The sequence below is a fragment of the Paramormyrops kingsleyae genome, chromosome 1 (genome assembly GCF_048594095.1).
Source record: "Paramormyrops kingsleyae isolate MSU_618 chromosome 1, PKINGS_0.4, whole genome shotgun sequence".
In the NCBI taxonomy this organism is placed as follows: domain Eukaryota; kingdom Metazoa; phylum Chordata; class Actinopteri; order Osteoglossiformes; family Mormyridae; genus Paramormyrops; species Paramormyrops kingsleyae.
This window is the reverse complement of record NC_132797.1, coordinates 22,347,784-22,367,500: the sequence shown is the minus strand read 5'-3', so window position 1 is coordinate 22,367,500 and position 19,717 is coordinate 22,347,784. Positions and strand designations below refer to the sequence as shown.

Below are 19,717 nucleotides of genomic sequence, written 5' to 3'. Positions count from 1 at the left end.
CACCCTCAGCTCCTGCTGCGTACCCGTAAACCAATGAAACACAACAGGCTGATCAAGTCACTTGGTCCATTTACCACATGTTCATTTACCATTGTAAATCAATCAAACTACCTCTTTAAATAAAGCATGTAATGTAAAAAACACAGTGGGGGCAATTAAGTTCATTAGGCAGTTCTGAGGTTTAATGAATAAGACCATAAAAGAGGTAATGGGCAAATAACCAGCTGCTGGCTCTCAGTTGGACATTTCAGACATTGGATGTAGTTTCTTTTTGTCTATTAGTATAATCCTGCGTCGGGTTGGTGCCCCATCCTGGGTTGTTTCCTGCCTTGTGCCCGTTGCTTTCAGGATAGGTTCCGGACCCCTGCAACCCTGAATACAGAAAATGGATGGGGATGGGTGATTAGTATAAAGAGCAGGGATATTAAGTTAAGTTAGCTCTCCTGGGCTGTATATATCTACACACACACTAAAGCATCCCAAAATTATGAGAAATTACATATTGTTCCACATGGCAAAACAGCATTAAGTCTGAGAGGTGACATTTCATCAGTGCCAAGCCCTTCATCTTTTGGCTGGATTCTGAAAAAAAGTGAAACAATTTTGGATTTGACCCCAACACCCCATGTAGGAAGAGGCAAAGGCCAGCAGCTTCATTTCACACCCCTGCTAAGCTACTTTCCACAACACGCACTTAGAGTCACACTGTTATCATGGTGGAGGATGGTCATGAATGGGAGAAGGGGGCACCTCATCCAACACTAGGGGGCGCCAATGAGAACACACCCCCAAGCAGTAGAAAACTAATCTCCAGTAACCCCCACCAAAATGGGATCAATTGAGTTATTAAAAACTCAGTGATATTTACATAAGGACCTCTATTATTCTTACTTAGAAGTCCTACCTAATCAATTTTCTGTGTAATATAGTATTAAATTATTCATATTAATATAATCCTACCGGGAACCTATTAAGTTACTGTGTTAAGTACTTTTGCCAAAAGAGTGTTTTTTTCCATTCAGCTCTTGTTTACCTAGCATTTAAAACTTTTAAATTATATTGCAGTACTTATTATTTTGATTCATGCACACTTGGTTTTATATGTGTAGTAATCTGAATGACATATGAAAAAATATGTCCCAGGGCTTTTGTACTTCTCCATTTCAACAATTATTAAGACAACAAACTGAAGTAATCCATTTTTCAGACAGTTTCTGTTGCTAAACGCCCTGCTGGAGGTCCTTAGTCGACTTTACCTCTTCCAGAGAAAGTTTTAGTTCAGTTTTCCGCACTTACAATAACAAGGGCAGATGGTTTTTACTTTAGTCATCACAACCAGTTACAAAGTTTCTAGGAAGATTCTGAATGCAACAAACTATTTAACTTTATTCTCGAATGTTATTTCCTATGGTTTGGAATGCCAACTAATCAATTTTAAAGAATGTTTGTTCAGCAACATTTATTTTACCATGCCAATCTGAGGAGCTTGTTAATATTATTTTTATTGCCAAAAATTATTAGCTAGCCAAATGAATAACAGTGAATTACAGGATCAGTTGCCAAGTGAACTGACCATACATCCAAAAATGAATGTTAGAGTCACATAGGCTTCCTCCCGAACCCCAAAAACATACAGTTTAGATCAGTGTTTCTCAAATCAAACCTCAGGGACTCCACATTTTTGCTCCCTCCCTGCTCCCAACACACCTGGACATGGTATTTGGTGTCCTTGCTTGTTTGGTTCATTCTTAATTGTGTAGTTCATTCTTGATTGTTTGGTTCATATGTGCTGGGAGGGAGCAGATATGTGGACTGTCTGGAGTCCTCAAGGACTGGGTTCAGAAACACTGGTTTAGATCAATGGTCTCCTAAATTGCCCTTGGTATATGAATATGTGTCCTGTGATGGACTGGCATCCCATCCAGGGTGTCCCCTGCCATGTGTCTTGTGCTTCCTGAAATAGGATTCAGGCTCCCCAGAACCTGGATTAATGGTTGGAAGATGGATGGATGGATGGATGGATGGATATGTGAGTGGATAGATGTTTTATTTTGCAGGGCCATTTTAAGTAAAATTTAGTTCGTGTACATTGTTTGTAGGGGATCTGTTTGTCTCAGTAGTAGCACCATCTATATCTTTTTGTTTAACTTTTTATGTAGTCATTCATATTTTTCTATTACATATACAAGGCATACTGCGGAAATACATTTAGGTAGTAAATAATGTATTTTATATCCCAGCCTGTCCCTTCCAAATGATGAAGAATCTTCTCCCAGCCAACACTTTGGTTCCTGTTACTGTATGTAAGTGCGTCATGCTTGCTTTGTGTTTGGAACCTTACCTACGCTAACCAAGGCCTGCATCCTCTTCACAGGTGTCTTAACACTACTGGCAGGGTCTGTGGGAGTAGTGTCCTTGTCACAGGAGCTCCTTCCCAATCGGACGTCTCAGGAATCTGTCACCGTATCCATGGAGAGTCGATCGGCTGCTTTTTTCGGAGGCTTTGCAGAGGGAGAAGATAGCTCCAGCAGCAGAGAATGGCTCATCCAGAGCAGCCCCCCAATCATGCACAAGATCCAGCCTACGGCAACTCTTGGCGCCACAGCTGGGATTGATGTCAGCTTGTCCACTACTGCTAATCTGGCTAGCTTGATGCACAGCCCTGCTCAGGTCGTGCCAGCTAAAGCACTCAGCCAGGAGGAGCCCACAGACAGTAGCCATCTTTTGCTCACTACTGAGCTGCACCCCTCCACCTCCCTCTCCTTGGTCTCTTCCCCTTCCTTCTCCTCTTCCTCCTTGTCACAGCGGAGATTCAAAGAACTGGCCCGGACAACACCTGAACTCGTGCTGCCTCATGTCATCACCCTTCGGGCGGTGGACTCCATCCCCCCCGAGAATCTCACTCAGTCTGAGCTGGTGAAGGAGCAGAAAACATCTGCACCACAGAACCTGACAGACGAGGCAATGCCATCCTCAAAGACTGCCGCCTCTCCCTCTGCCCTGCCCTCGACTCTGCCCTCTGCCCCCCTCTCTGCTTCACCTGGTCCCGAACCGCCTTCCCCAAACCCTGTCAGTAGTGCTCCAGCACTCAGTTCCACTAACAGTACCAGCATGTCTGCCGCCAATGCTTCAGACTTTGCTTGGTCACAGGCCAACACCGCAAACCCCGGGCCCCAGTTCCCCACGGACTTGGCCTCCAGCCCTCCCAGGCAGTCGAACGGTACCACCAAAGCTCCCTACACAGCCACTAGCAACTTCTACAGCAGGCTGGTCCCTGTTCCTACCCACATTCTCCAAAGTCCTGGTAACCACTCAAGCCCTGGGCTGGACTCCCCATATACTAGCAGAACCATCTGCCTGGGCAAGATGGACATCGTGTGGATCATACTGGCCATCAGTGTTCCTGTCTCATCCTGCTGTGAGTATATCTCCCTGGTGATCAACAGGAAAGCTGAACTGGTAGAATACTTCCCATCTTAATTACCCTAATCACATTAAAGTTTAATATGGTAAAGCAACAAAACTGCTTAATCTATCACTTAACTTGTGACTTTAGTCAATACTGAAACTTAGCAGCACCAGAGCTAAAGACAGAGCTACAAAAATAATGGCGACAATGGCATTTTCAGCCATTTTCCATAGTAGAGGCTGTCAACTCATTCACCACATTGGAACCTCACTATAGCCTCCCAAGTCTGCCCTGCTTCACTGCTGTCTCACTGCTTGCATTATATCATGTGGTTGCTACACTCTTTTATGAGATCTTGAGTAATATCACTGACATTAGTTTCACTACACATTTGTGGAGTTATTGGTAATGGTGTGGGTCAACCATAAGTTTTTACCAAGGTTTCACATAAGTTTCACATCCATCATGCATTAAAATCCACACAGCTGTACTCCTGACAGTCTGCTGCATGAAGCGGAAGAAGAAGACCTCCATTCAGGAGAACAACGTGAGCTACTGGAACGACACCATCACCATGGACTACTTCAACCGGCATGCCGTCGACCTTCCCAGGAATATTCAGTCCTTGGAGATGGCTGAGGTGGGTCAGGGGAGATCTTAAACCGAAACAAACATATATCTACCCAAGATGCTTATCCGTGGAGATATGATCTTAGTAAAAGGGACCTATGGGGATGCTCATTGCTTCCATGAAATTCATGTGGGAAGGGTTTAGTGTGGAATTATATTACATAGCATTACAGTATAGTCCTGACATGTATAATCATGGAATAGGGATATTCATGCATAGTTATGGAATACTCATGCATAGACATGGAATATTGATGCATAGTTACAGAAAAGTCATGCACAGTCATAGATTTATCGTGTGTAGGCATGCACACTAAGAATTTTCAGAGATATACATGGGAAGAGAACTACTATGTCACGTGATCCTGCTGTTTCATAAGAACTTCTAGTTGCCAAGTGATTTTCTGACTGAAACTTGTGATTGTCTCTTGGAAGAGAAAGGTATTTCAAAGGACACTGCTTATGGAAGTAATTGCACTGAACTACTTTAACTTTCAGATCCCCGCTTAGTTTTGTCAGAGTTTGAAAAGCCGTTGGCAATGTGAGATCTAATAAATTTCTTTTCTCTCGATCCACCCACTAATGCAGTTACACTGTGAGAGCCTAATCCACATTCCCTGCTGTGGAGAGAAATTTGTTTTGTCCACCACGTTGGGTTATTGAGTCATTAAAACGAGGACTTGGCAGTGCCTATTTTAAAAAGGCTGCTATGAGTCAGTGAATATCCTACCCTTTTAAATACTATGGGATAGGATGACTCAGAAGCAGACACACTAAAACACCAAAAACACTGCAGTGGTAAACCTTAACTCCTGAAGCAGAGCATTGCAGTCAGTAATCCCATAAATGAACTATTGTGTCAATAGTTTGGGCAGGTCTGACAGCGATGATGTCACTTCCTTTGTTTCTGCAGTGTATTGAAACCCAGAAGTGATCCAGATAAACTTTATATAGTCATCACTCACACACATATGCCATTTTGCTTGATCTGGATGAGAGCTCTTCAGATAGCAGGTACTGTATCACTGCATGGTCATGATGAGCTGGACAGTATCCCAGGCAACACAGGGCACAATGCAGGAGACACAATGGATGGGATGCCCGAGTGCGCGCCGGTGCACACACACACACACACACACACACACACACACACACACACACTCTTATGTTTGTATTCTTATCTTTGTGGGGACCGTCCATTCATTTCTATGGGGGAATCCCTAATCCCAACTATGACAACCTTAACCCCTACCCAGCCCTAACCTTAACCATAAGTAACCTAACAAAAGACTTTTGACATTTTTATTTTTTTGATCGCACAGATTTTTATAAAATTGTTGTTCTTCATGTGGGGACCAAGAAAATGGTCCCCACAATGTCAAAATGACAGGTTTTTATTACTTTGCGGAGACATTTGGTACTCACGATGTAATAATTACATAACCCACCCACACACACAAACACACACATTTGTGATGGAGAGAGGAACTTTTAAACTTCACCAGGCCCGGCTCCCCACCCAACCATAATCTTGGCCCACCGTTCATTTCTCACCTGCTTCTTCAGCCTAACAGTGGCTGCCATGATTCTCCCCAAAGACTCCAGATCTTGAATTGCCTGAACACTAGAGTGAGCTGTAACATCTTACATTGTCAGATTATGAACCATTGATGAACTGGAGCTAATCTGTGAATCCTGTGAATGTCTGGTGTCATTAGTTAAACCTGGATCTTTCAGATCTAAGGTGAATGCGTGAGACTTGCTTGGAAAGTCTGGGAGCAACCTCTGTTGACAGTGAACAATCTGTTAACTGGTGTTGTTGGAGCAATCTGTAGCTCCCTCTGCTGTTATAGAGTGGTACAGTTCATCAGTCAGCTAGCTCTGGACATAATGTCAGTATGTTCTACACACATATTACAACAGACCTTACCAGTTTTGTGCCTTAAATTCACTGTTGAGGAAATGTTGATTTTCTGAGTTTGTTTGCAAAAAGTTTTGCCACATATTTCCCTGGCACGCATTTCCTGTCATGTACAAAACTCTCTTTGTCATTCCTGAATTTCCTGAAATGGCAGTTCAGGTCTACCCTGGCATTGTGGGTATTTTCTGCTTCTCTCTTGTTCAAGCAATGTCACCCACCATAGTGGAGGTGGATAATAAAACTATGTGTAAGTTAATAGGAAAGTGTGCACTTTACTCTGTCTTTCAAGAAACAGAGGTAAAAGGGAGATAGTAGGATTCCATGTGTTCAACCTTGGGGATGCACACATGTGAGGGGACTCCTACCAGCACCAACCACATGCTGTGAATAGACTGTGATGGCTGACACAGTTTGATTAGTTCAAATATACCCAACCTATTCAGTTATGCTACTATCAAAGTTTTGTTTTTTCACAAGGACAAGGATCTCTGTATAACTGGGAGGGAGGGAGGGGGGGTGCGTGACTCCTCCATCCCCCCTATCATCTGCACCCCTGGCCTCTTTAGTGGCTATGTGTGTGCTCTGTGCCCAAGGCATGACATGATTTTCCTTCATAATCTACCCACTGCTTAATGGGTCACAGAACGATGATGAAACTGAGTTAAAGGTCTGTGTGTGTGTCAGTGAGTCAAAGTGACAGATTACAAATAGTGGATGAACCTTGACTAAGTATGAAGTACTTAACATTTAAAGCGAAAATAAATCAAGATCTCCTCTGCACAACAGTGATAGATAATCCCTTGGGCATTCTGCCATCACATTTATACAAGGTCGCTGTGACATTGAAAGACATTTATGTACTATCTGAGAAAAGTGTTGGTAAGGTTTCCTGTAGCTCTACTCAGTGGAACCACGCTGAGCTGTGCCTTGTTTTTTCAGGAACAGGAGGCTTGCCTGCCCCCCAACGGAGACTTTACCAGCAGCGGAGTGGTGCTGGTGAATCCCTTTTGCCAAGAGACGCTCTTCATCAACAGGGAAAAGGCCTCAGATGATATCTAGAAGATTCTGTCACTTGCCACTTAAGGAGAGAGAACGACCAGGAGAGCTTTCCCTTTTTGCAAAGGTTGTAAACTTGTTTTTATAAATATAATAAACTCTGAGAGAGACTGGTCTTTATAAATAAGATATAATTATACAGATGTAAAAGTCAAAAAGATGTTATTTACAGTACTGTGAGGGTGTGGGATATTTTTATGGTGTACATTTTTTACAGCTGCGTAATTGTGACACGGAGTGATGTATTTTTAAGACGAATTGTCTGCATTTGTTGGTTTGTCTTTCCAAGAAAGTACCTGAGCACTAGGATGAAAATAGTCTGTCAAGATTTCAGTGTTTTTTTTTTTCCCCAAGGAAACGTCTGATGAGCTTGAATTCTGTATATAACCATGAGAGATTTTTGCAGCGCTAGCAACTAATATCTAGCTGTGCATCTGAAAGAGCCTTAAACTGACATAGGAATTGATGACAGATGGAGGATGTAGATTTATTGTAGTTTGCCATGTCACCAGTCTGAGGAGCACCATACAAACTGTTTAAAATGTCTTAGTCCCTTTGTCAAGCAGTCCTAAATTGTCACCACTTATCTATATTAGTGTCTTCTGGTGTGTGCGTGCTTGTGTGTGTGTATCTTTCATCATCAGTTGAGTTTCCTGTTCATTGTGCATGTGCGTGGCTCTGATGTTTTTTGGCCTGGAGACTGTGTCCAGGCTTTGCATTCAGCTCCTGTGGTGAGTTCCAGCACCCTCTGTGTAAATGAGAAGACTGGTTTGACTCAGCCAGGGGACCCTCTGTACTGTACTGTGAGAAAACAGGGACCCAAAATAACCATTTTCCCGTCCTGGAAAGATTGTGTGCCAAGAAGCAATGAGAAAGGAAAGGTAGAGATGTAAGACAGACCAATTAAAGACTTCATAATATATTTATGCCCATATTTACTATGGGGTTTGGCTCCCAGAGAGTTGACTGGTGTACGGACTACCGGCACAAACAGCACTGTGTTTCATGCACTAATAACAAGGATGGCTTTTGCTCAGAGGAACTGGTAATTCAGATTAGGAGTATACTGTGTTGCACTATGGTTTACCTTGTTGTTAGTGAAGTCAGAGTGTACTTACATGGAGAATACTGAACATCATTTTAAAGGCAAAAAAAAAAATGAAATACAAAAACAAGTAAAATCGTTAGTTTCGTATTACAGTCAGATTTCCTTTCTTTTTAATTTTACTCTTTTCATTTCTTTGTTGCCCATTTGCTTGACACAATGCTATGGATCAGGTTTACCCACGTGCCTCTGCATTTGAGATGACGTCTATGAAACTTTTTTTTTTTTTGGATTGTCAGACAAAAGACAAAGGAGGAATGTATTGCAGACCCGAGATGCTGGGAAAGAATTTCACATGTATCCAACAGCAAGCCTTTTTTGTATCGTAGTATGAACACTGTACTTTTTACTACCAAGCAATAAAAATAGAAAAGCTTTGAGGAGCTTGATGTGTCCTGTTTGTTGAATTGAAAACTTAGAATTGAATCTTCACTTTAACTGTTTTCTGGAACTTGTCTACCTGTCTTTCTGTAGAAGCCAGCACATTTTCAGCTTCCTAAAATGTTTAGTAAAAGTGTTGATTATTGGTTTGCAGCTCAAATCTAGTACAAAATCTCTATGCATTGCCTGCAGTTGCTTTTTTTTCCCCAGAGAAGCACAGATGAGCAATAGTAACATAGTTTGGTCCACTTTCTTATGAGGATGATTATTATTATGTTATTATATGATTATGCATTGCTTGATATAAACCAATGATATAAACTATTTATTTGGGTAGTAAGTGCATTTTTGCTTAGAACAAAAAAAACACATGCAACTTAAGAGTGACACAATAAAAACGAATAAAAATTTCTTCTGTTCTCCAAAAAGTTACTGATATCTTGTTGGATGGCTAGATGATCACCTCTTCAGTTCCCAAACCTCTCCTCAGGGGCACCCCAGCCATTCCATGTATTTGTTACATTTCACCACCGGCTCACTTAATCAATTAATTTATGTAGGAAGTCAGTGAGATATTGATTAGCTTTATGAAGGCTTCATGCTAGTGGTCAAGTAAAAAAAATCATGGGTGTATTGGAAGGTTGCTGCAAATACTGGGGAGATTTTAGCAGAAGTTTTGAAATGGTTAAGCTAACAGACTTCATCAGTCAATGTTATAGTTTTACGGCAACATGAAGATCATTTAAACATCATTTTCTTTGACTGCCTACATGGACAAAAGTCTAGTGGAATCTGCTTCTAGTAATCACATCTGTTTGGGTGAAACTGATCACTAAACTGATCAATAAAACCGATTTTTTTTTTTTCTTCATTTTTCTTTATGTCTGGCAGATTACCATCTAATTGACATTTGTATGTTTGTTACATGAATATAAGGTAATAAAACAGATAGCGTTGCTATTTACAGAATTTTCAAAATACAGTACAGGTGTTTCAAACGTTTTTCAAATTACAGTACCGTACAAATTAAATTATTGAGCTGTGTATAATTCAAATATGCTATAATACTGTAGTGCCGGCAGCATCTGCATGTCCCAGCATGCCTCGTGAGAGTGTGTATAGCCCCACGTATGTCTTGTATATAGCCCCTGTTTGTATTTGTAGTACTTGTACTGTGGATCCGGGTGTTGTGTGTGCCTTTAGCTGTGGTTGTACTCGGTTCTTGCCTGATCCTCGCATATCTTAGCCATTGTGTAATTATCCGCCATGTGTGTGCCTTACCATCCTTAGCGTAACTTCCCCATGTTTCCCTATAACTCATGGTTTTTGTGTAATTGTTGTTTGTTGTGGGGTCCCTCTAAGGCAGGGGTGTCAAACTGCAGTCCTGGAGTGTAGCTTAGTTCTTTCCCTGTTCCACCACAAATGATTCAGCTCAACAGCTGTGTGGTAATTAGCACAAGGAGTTGAATCAGGTGTGTTAAACGAGGGGAAACCCAAAAATGTGCAGGGCTCCGGCCCCCCAGGACTGGAGTCTGACACCTGTGCTCTAAGGATACTTTAGCTTTTACGAACAACAACTTCGTGTCAGTTCACCTCTCGTCATTTTCATTCGCCGCCGCCGTGATTCCTCGGCCTGCTCGGCGATTCTACAAAGTACAACATTTTATATAAAATACAGCTTATTGTACTTTCGCCGTTGCATCCTGGTGGCTAGTTTTTGGCAGTTTACCAGAAGCTTCGATGAATCAATATTTGTCACTGAGAGAATACGACTTTCTTTTTCCTGTCATGTTTTCTGTGCATGCAGCATTAGCCTCAGGTAGCTAACCAGATGCAGACGAGTTACCGCAAGGCAAAGTAGGCTTAATTATTTTTTTTCCATATGTTGTTATGTATAAAAAGACCCTAAATGAACACTGTAAGCGGACTACTTGATTACTATAGGCAAATTATTTAAATAGTATTTGTATAATAATGATTCTTTTTGATCCATATAAGTGGTTGATCACTATACCGTGATCACTATAAGCGGGTTCCACTGTATTGGGAAAACTGGTCATTACACCTACATGAACTTTAAAGACAGCCATAGAAACCTATATGGAATTAGTCCCCCCTTTGTGGGTATATAACAGCTTACACACTACTGGGAAGTCTGTCCACAAGATTTTGCAGCGTGTCTATGGGAATTTTTGCCGATTCATCCAAAAGAGCATTTGTGAGGTCAGGCACTGATGCTGGATGTCAAGGCCTGGCTCACAATCTCCGTTCTAGTTAATCCCAAAGGTGTTCAACGGGGTTGAGATCGGGGATCAGTACAGGCCAGTCAAGTTCTCTCACACCAAACTCACCCAACCATATCTTTATGGACTTTGCTTTGCGCTCTGGGGCAGTCAGGCTGAAACATAAAACAGCCCAAACTGTTCCCACAATGTTGGAAGCATAGAATTGTCCAAAATGTCTTATGCATTCCAAAGCAAGGTCCACACTGTACTGTTTATAAGTCTTAGGCAGGCAAAGAAAATGATGTTTAAATGTTTTTCTTGTTGGTCATAAATTATGTCTGTCAAAGTGTCAGCTTAACCATTTCAACACATTTCCTGAAGTAACCCCAGTATTTGCAGTGACCCTCCAAAACACCAATGTATTTTTTGACTCTACTACTACCCACCTTATTTGGCTAATCAGTACTTTGTTGGCTGTTTATACTAATTTAATCAATTAAGTGAGCTGGCGGTGAAATGTAATGAATACATGGAATGGCTGAGGTGCTTCTGAGGAGAGGTTTGGGAACCAAAGCGAAATTCTTCTTGTCAGCCAACAAGATATCAGTAACTTTTTAAAGAACAGAAGAAATTCTTCTTAGTTTTTATTGTGTAACTCTTAATTTGCATGTGTTCTAACATTAAATTCAGTTTTTTTGTTTTGAGCATATATACACTTACTACCCATACAGCTTTAAACATTTCCTTTGACTGCCTAAGATTTTAGCACTGTACCATATATTATTTGAATACACTTATTTTATATACTGTTATATGTTACCTGGCGAATCAAATACTATGTGTATGTTACAAACCATGCAGTGTAATGCAAAAAATGTAACTTCAGCTAGTTTTCTTGAACCACCATGTAGTAAGACGACCTGCCTCTGTGGCTGTAAAGGGTGAGTGACGAGGACTCAGAGGATTGCAATATCACAGCATAAAATTCAGATAAATGGGCTTATTCCTCAGTTTGAAAGTAAGTGCTTTACTCACATTTTGTAAACACATAACAAAGAAGCAAAGGCCTTTATGCATTTAGGTGGCCGACCCCAGGACAGACCTGAATAAACATTCTCTTAGAACAGTGTTTCCCAATCCATTCTTCTCAAACCCACAACAGTCCATGTTTTTGCTCGTTGGAGCAAAAATGTGGACTGTTTGGCAGGAAGCTGGGAGGGAGCAAAAATGTGGACCTGTGGGTCCCCAAAGACCAGGACGGGAAACACTGTCTTAAAAACATTTTCTTAGTGCTTGTTGAATCACAGTCAGTGACCCAAGATCAATACATTACAAACAGAATGAAGGGTAATTCATTATTTACTGTAGCTGTCAAGAAAGCACTCTGTGTGTGTTCATGAAATCCATTCATAAAATGCTATTTGACAGATTATAAGTGAGACTGAAGTAGAATTTAAACTGCATTTCTTTGGTGCAGAAAAAAGGATTCATAAATATTCATAAATGATATGTATGAAGACTACACCAAAACAAAGTCAGTCTCTGAGAGCACAAAACTCATCGAAATTAACCATAAGTTTGAGTACACCTGTCTAAAGAGCACGTGCTAAGAGAGTCTGCATATGTGGTTCCCACTGTCAAGCATGGAGGTGGAATTGTCAGGGTCTTTATTGTTTTACTGGTAAAAGAGTCTGTGATCTTCCACAAATCCATGAAAATCTTGACCAGTATGGCATACTTTGAAGACATGCCATTCCTTCAGGATTACCAGCCCATGATTGGCCAATCCTTCATTCTTCAGAAAGATAATGACCCAAAGCACACCCCAAAATTACAAAAGAATCACCTATCACAATGGAAAATCGCATGTGGCACCTCATAGTATTTTTAATAATATGGATGGAAAATGGAAAATTTCACATACATTAGTCATGTTGTCACATACTGAATGAGGTTAACAGAAAAGGAGGACAAAAGAGGAGAGTCAACATGCAGCGATAACTATAACATCGTACCTATAGCATATTCACAGAATACTACAGTATTTTTAAAAGAGCAGTGTGGCGGTTTACAATCAAACTATTTAATATCTAACAAAATCAGTTTCACATATAGTGACAGTTTAACAACAAGTAAATGACAAAATATTCATATTGTAATAACGGAGATATCTCATAAACAGACAGTGTCTCCAACTAGTTAAAAGCTACCATTTGTTTTCAATAATAATCTTGACCACTCAGCTCAATACAAAATGCAGTCTCAGGTAGTTAGAGAGTGAAGCCCAACAAAGATATATAACAAAGAGATATTGTGTGCTGTACAAATGACCTCCTAGGACAGCATTTTTGAAGATTAGCTTCCCACATGCCTGGTAGGTTTTGGTAAGTTGCTTGCCACCAATATGTGGTTCCCCTCTTCTATCTGTGTCTAAGGCTCTCTATCTCTTGCAGTGTGGAAATAAACCACTTAAAATCAGCTATACACACTCAAAGGTTTTTGCACGCACTGAGATTTTCTACATTTGCTAACTTAACATTTGCTAAAATTCACTCAATATAATTTGCTAACAAATACATTTAGTATGTTCACCATTTGAGTTGCTTTATTAGCAAGAAATTGTCACATCAAAGTAACCTCCTCTAGCAGTTATAACAGCAGAGAAAAATCAAGGCATTCTTTCTACAAGGGACACTAAATATTTTAAATTAAAGGATAGCCTAGAATTTGACAATGCCATCACCACACAACCAGTTAATAGGCAATAGTGCACTGCTACATACTCTTTTCATGTTATAAATGAAACTTGTTCTATTTGACTTAAATTTTCATTTATAGTTTATTTACACTCAATTGTTCAATGCTTAATAAGAATAAAAATCTGAAGTTTATTAAATAAGTGGGAAAGTGGTAAAAACCTGTGGAAAAAAATACTTTTGACTGGTAGTGTATACATCCTCCAACAGCTTATGCATTATAGGATTGTGGGACTGTTGCCCCCTATATTATTAATCTAAAACACTCAGTATTGTTATTTTATTATTATTATTATTATTATTATTATTATTATTATTATTATTATGTTTAGGACAAACTTTACCCAATTTACTAGATAATTGTTTCCAAAATTACAACCAAATTAGTGCACGGGTGCCATCTGCAGTTTGTCTATGGAAGTTATGTAAATTCCCTGGGTCAAAAACGCAAGGATCTGTTTTATTTCTGCATTCTCGTTTTTTTTTTTATCATTACTTAATTTATATGTTTTTGCAGCTAAACATCAGTTAGTATTAAGACCATGCTAGACTATAATGTTCATTAAACTATAATGAAGGCGCCTGCAATATAAATGAATGTTAATATTTTAAAATCATGTTGAATTATATTGAGACTTAATTCATTGTCAGTATTTAACACATATTTTTAATGAGAGACTATCGTTATGTTGTTTTATCGTTGTTACAACAGCAGATGTAAGTTTGCACATTACAATAAGAAGTCAGCAGCAAAAGCCGACACATCCGCAGCATGATGGACTCGTGCCTGAGCGTCGACCAGCCTTTACATCCGCTCCAGTAAACGCGATATTCTTATTGGCCGGCGTGTAATTTTGTCTCGTCGTTTTTGGCCACAGTAGCTGTCAATCACACAAGAGCAAACCTTGAGACGCACACGCGGTAGGTTGTACATCCGGTTATATTAGAGCGCATGTCAATCGCCTCGCCAGTCGAACTTAAGGTTCATTATCAGTCATTCTAAGTGTCAGTTATTTTTTATTTATACGTGTTACAATAGCATTCAGAGTTAAATGTGGAGTATTACAGTATCCGGCTTTATTGGCATTTAGTAATTTAAGAGTTTAAAGTGACATTTAAGCAGCTGTCCTTCATTTTTAAGGGAAAAATGGCGGATGTTGCAACGACTTGTGCAGAGAAGAGTCTGGATGATTTTTTTGCCAAGCGCGATAAAAAGAAGAAAAAGGAGAAAGGTAAGGGAAAGGAGCCGCCGTCGACTGCGGGGATGGCGGCCTTGAAGAAGAACAAGAAGGAAAGGGAGAAGACGAAGAACGAAAATCCGGACACGAACGTGGAGAAGGTATGGAGGTGCTGTCTAAGCACGCGCCGCCAAAGCACGCGTTGCCTGGCGTGCCCGCGCGGGATGGGCGCATATCGGGCAGACGTGCAAACTCTACTTAACAGCTGGAAGCAATTCGGTGGTGTGTGAAATTCACTAGCGTGTTATTTTTACAAAAAAAACATTCGGCCTGGTTGGGATGTCAGTCTAGCAAACTTGGTTAATTCGGTTATAAAGTTATAAATGTCTGTCGACCGCAATCTGTATCGTGGACCGTAATTGCACGGACAGGAGTCTTGTGTCAGTGTTCTCCTGCAGGCGGTTCTTTCGCTACTTTAATGTCAGCGTACTGTCATTCGCTGGGCTTGATGAGGATTTACGGCCAATCTGGTCAGCATCCATGTTTTACGTGCATGTCACTGATTTGCCGGCCTACTGAAATTCATCATATGAAAATCATTGATGTAATGGGGCCGTCTACTTGCGTTCGCCGATTTATATCATCCGTCCGTGGTCTTTGCCCCCAGTATATGTACTGTGTTTGCATCAGTAAGCCTCTGACATTTTCTGACTGCCGTGATCGTAAAAAACGACGAGGTCTTATACAGCTGATCTCACTGCCGTGGCTCGCCTTGAATTAAAATAAAACCCGGGTTTGGTTTCAGTCACGATCGTAGAATCACTTTGGCTAGAAATGTGTTAGCAACTGACCGGCGAGTGATTTTTCTACCCAGGGCCGCTGTTGGACCAAACCCTGAAGCATGAGCCATGTGAGGATTCCTAAAAAAGGCTTTGGAGAGAGTGTTACGTATTTGATCTCACAGTTCATACAGCTGGCAGTTTCATTTAGCTGGGTGGCTAACCTATTGCATGCAGTTATCAAATAGTAATTTGTTAAATTGCTATGTAATTACTATTTAATGTATTAAATTTTAAACAATTAATTTTTCATTGTATGGATGTGGACAAGCCAATATTAATGGAAAATTCTGATTTGATGTCCTACGCATTAGATGTGGATGTTTGAAACTTTGAATGTGTACTCTCGATGCAGCTGTCAGTTTCATTGGCCCGAGAAGGTTGCTGTCTTGGTTAAATACATTTCGTATAAATTAAATGATCGTTTGCTCTCTACTCATTTTGCTTAAGTGTTTTGGTGCTGCATAATTCATCGAGGTATAACAAAAACGATCATTTAAGCAAAGTCTGTTTTCAATTTCAGAGTTTTATTGAAGAGCATTTTTTAAATCTGGATTTAATCGTGATAGATCTTAAAAATGGATTTACTTTTTGGCTGAACAATCCAGTTTATCCATGTTCCAGATAGCCTGGGAATATGTAGGCTTGCAGTTGCCACCTATGTTTTATGTTTAATACTATTCTTTCTGGAAAGTAGGTATGTCATTATGAATTGCACAGTGTGGCTGTTTTATTTGAAGTTACAAGAGGTTGTGCCACAATAATAAAAGTTTGGGGGCGGTGGAGGTAGCTGGATTGAATTTACTTCTGTTGGAAATGTGATGAACTGGCAGCTGTAGGACATGGATGGGAAATGTGCTGTCAGGACTGTTGTCTGGCATTTTGAAAAAGCCATTATGCTGTATTACTGCAGGATGTCATGGGCCTAGGTTTTGACCAAACTGACATTGCTCATCTTAAGGAAACTGGTAGTAGTGGCTGGCACATAATTACAGTTTTAAAATCTTGTGAAGTTCATTATGAGAGAAATTCAAGTAGCTTTTTTTTTTTTTTTATCTGACTGAAACGACTCATTATCTACATGTTTATCACGATGCAGAGCCATGATTTTACAATAATTTACAATTTTCAGAACAGAATTGCAAGCATTTGTTGGAACAATTGTGCATAGAGGGGCAGTGGAGCGGCAGGTTGACGGGCTGCTGTCTCTCGCAGATATCGAGATGATTGTCCTACGACGCCCCCGGTGTCTGCTTTTCTGTTGGGGAGAAACAGGGCATCTTAATGCCTCGTTCCAGCAATGATGATTCATAATTACGCAAGTTGGTAGAGGGTTGGTATTCACTGTTGAAGTGATAGTCTGCTGATGTCTTATTCCAGGAGGATGAAGAGTGGAAAGAGTTTGAGCAGAAAGAAATTGACTACAGTGGACTCAGGCTGCAGGCTCTACAAATAAGGTAAGTCCCCTATCCAGTAGGGACGCTCTGACATTCAATATTATCCTGTGAGACTCAGTTTTCTCCCTACTGGGTATTTTGTGTTCAGTGATGACAAGGAGGAAGTGGAGTTTGAGAAGGATGAGATCGGTGAGGACGGGGAGATCATTCTCGTCAGTGGAGACAAAGTCTCTGGTCCATGGAACAAGTCTAGCGCTGTGCCTGTTGCGGCACCCCCTGTTGGTGAGTAAATGAGACTCTTCTTTGTGATTCCAAGTGAGTATTTGATTAACTGGCCGAATGTAGAACAGCAGGTATTAGTTTGTTGCGTTGGGTTTAAGATTTGTGATTTCCCCCCCCAACAGAGGAAGAAGAGGAGCCCGAGCAGAAACCACTGGGGGTGTATCGGCCCCCAGGGGCCCGGCTGACATCCAATCGGAGGGGGCCGTCCAAGGGTCCTCCGGAGATCTTCAGCGACGCCCAGTTTCCCTCACTGTCCGCCACGGCCAAACACGTCGAGACACGAAGGTGTGTCTTCATCTGGATGACGTTGAAAATGATGATGGATATTGTTTTTATGTTGCTTCAAGAAGATTTTTTGGGTTGAAAAGACTGTTTAATACAGTAGTAGGACCCTCTGGTCCCCTGGATTTCCCTTTGAGACCCTAGGTGTAATAAATGACACCCCCTCCCCTTTTCTTTTTCTTCAGGGACCGAGAGATTGAGAGGACCTTTGAGGTGGTGAAGCACAAGTACCGGGCCAGGGAGGAAGTGGGCGGGGCCTCCGCACAGGAACTGCAACTGGACAACCAGTATGCCGTCTTAGGGGACAAGTAGGGCTTCCTGTGGGGACAGCCTGGACCTGCTCCACCTCGGGGATGTGCTGCAGATATGGGTACTGCTGCCCTAACAGTGCTGAGGGTGCCGGAAACAGACTGCACACACTCTGTGCCTCTCGCAGACACTGATGTCAACACTGCTACACACACACACACACACACATACATGCACGCACACACACACTGGTGGCAAGGGCTTCCAATCGTCATGACAACTCCAAGGGCAACTGCAATGAGTGAACTCGACCTAATATCAGTTTATACCTACCCATATAAACAATATTGCAAGAACGATCTCCCTTTGACTCTTGCCAGTCCTGAGCATGGCAGCAACAGCTGATTATTGTTTTTTTTTTTCTTTTTTTTTTTGTTTGCTGTATGGGACGAACTTGCACACAGCTGTTGGCTATATGCTGTTTAACATGGCCCCTGGGCTGAAGCTTGCCTGAAGACAGCTGGTGGGGGCGCTGTTGAGGACCCTGGCTTCCTGGGTTGCTCATCCTCTTGCTGTGACGCCCATCCTCCCTCAGGCTTGCACTGGAGTGAGGTTCTGTCACATTCACCCCCCCCCCCCCCCCCCCCCGATCAACGCCAGGCCCATCAGACTGGAATAGAAGATTTCCACAGAGGGAATCTGCCAGCTGTCACAGTGAAGTGGTTAAGGCTCTGCTTCACCTGAGACTTTTTAAAAGTAGCCTTAATACAGGAAACTATGGAAATTAGTCAGAGGAAGTTGTACTTTTTGTCCTTCTGTGGTTTGCGGGGTATTCGGTCGGTTGTTTGGTAATATCTGCATTGGACAGCATTTCCCTTAAACTTTCTTTGCATAGCATATTAAGTTTTAGTAGCGGGAAAATGGTGTGTGTCTGAACCCCCTCTTCCCTTTATTTCACGGCTTTATTTGATGATTCCTTGGTTAACATTAAACTTGCCTTTTCTAACCAAACTCGCTACTAAAATGTCTCGTTCTGAAATCTGTGCCTGTCTGTCGTGGTCTGGTGCCCAATTTCTGTTTATTTGAAGAAGGGAAGCTCTAATGATGCGATGGAGGTTGTCCTTTCTTCATGGAGTGGCTGTATCTGCACACTGGAGGGTCTCCCTAGGCTGGTAACGATTTGGTGGGTAAACTGAGAAGGGGACCTCCTCAGTACCACTGATATTAGAACCCTGTTTGGGTCAACAAAGATGCAAAGAGAGTTGATGGTTGGGGGAAAAACTGGGTTTTTCCGGGTTTGTGATAATTCTACAAAGAAACCTACCCAGTCATTCCCTGAAGCAAATGTTCTCAAGTGCCTATGAGACGCATTCTATTTTAAAAATGTTTAATCACTGAATTTTATGCAAGTGGTGCAAGTTTGTTCTGTACAGTCTATTAGGGACATATTCAGGCTGTCAACAGTTGAGAAATTAAAAAATATATATATATATAATAATAAAGTTGTAAAGAAGTGTGGATGTCCTTACATTTTGACTGCTTCCAATGACAATGTGTGGGGCTGGGGTTGAAGGGGGGGGGGGGCAGCTTTTTGAGGATGTTCAACTTAATTAGGATTGGCAAGAGGAACTACACTTTTGGGTGGCATGCTGACTCTGGATGGCACGGTTTTGAGGATGTGATGTACTCTAGTTCGGTATTAGCATTTTTTTTGCCTTATGGTGGTTGTGTGGCTCTGAGTCCTTTTAAACTTTGCCAGACAGCAGTGCATTATTTCTGTGACAAATCCAAGTAAAGAAAATAGCATGTCAGTGGGAACAAATAATATAGGCAATAATGATTTGTGGTATGTAAACACTACTGAGAATGTCGGCGGTAGTGCAGGGAAACTTGCTTAAATTGAACATGTTAATGACTAAAGCAAGTTAAGCCCATGAGAAAGGTGGTCTTGTCTGAAATTGTTGCAGGGACAGCTTTTTGTAGAGGTATCAGTCTTAGTCCTGATGA

The 19,717-nt window shown here is 41.3% G+C and overlaps 2 protein-coding genes across 3 annotated transcripts in view; both read left to right on the top strand.

Annotated features, from left to right (window-relative positions):
• tmem108 (transmembrane protein 108) overlaps positions 1-8,499 on the top strand; it is a 64,603-nt gene extending 56,104 nt beyond the window's left edge. For both annotated transcript variants that reach the window (XM_023832810.2, XM_023832808.2), the window contains 3 exons: positions 2,375-3,418; positions 3,895-4,049; positions 6,900-8,499. In XM_023832810.2, coding sequence (XP_023688578.2) covers positions 2,375-3,418; positions 3,895-4,049; positions 6,900-7,019 — 1,319 coding nt within the window. In that variant the 3' untranslated portion in view covers positions 7,020-8,499. The remainder of the gene's footprint in view (positions 1-2,374; positions 3,419-3,894; positions 4,050-6,899) is intronic.
• A 5,908-nt stretch (positions 8,500-14,407) lies between these two features.
• On the top strand, positions 14,408-19,224 carry cdv3 (carnitine deficiency-associated gene expressed in ventricle 3). The gene is made up of 5 exons (XM_023832846.2): positions 14,408-14,822; positions 16,881-16,957; positions 17,046-17,179; positions 17,302-17,464; positions 17,647-19,224. Exons 1-5 carry the CDS (start codon positions 14,631-14,633, stop codon positions 17,771-17,773), a joined length of 693 nt encoding a protein of 230 aa, XP_023688614.1. The 5' UTR covers positions 14,408-14,630; the 3' UTR covers positions 17,774-19,224.
• The last annotated feature ends 493 nt before the right edge of the window (positions 19,225-19,717 follow it).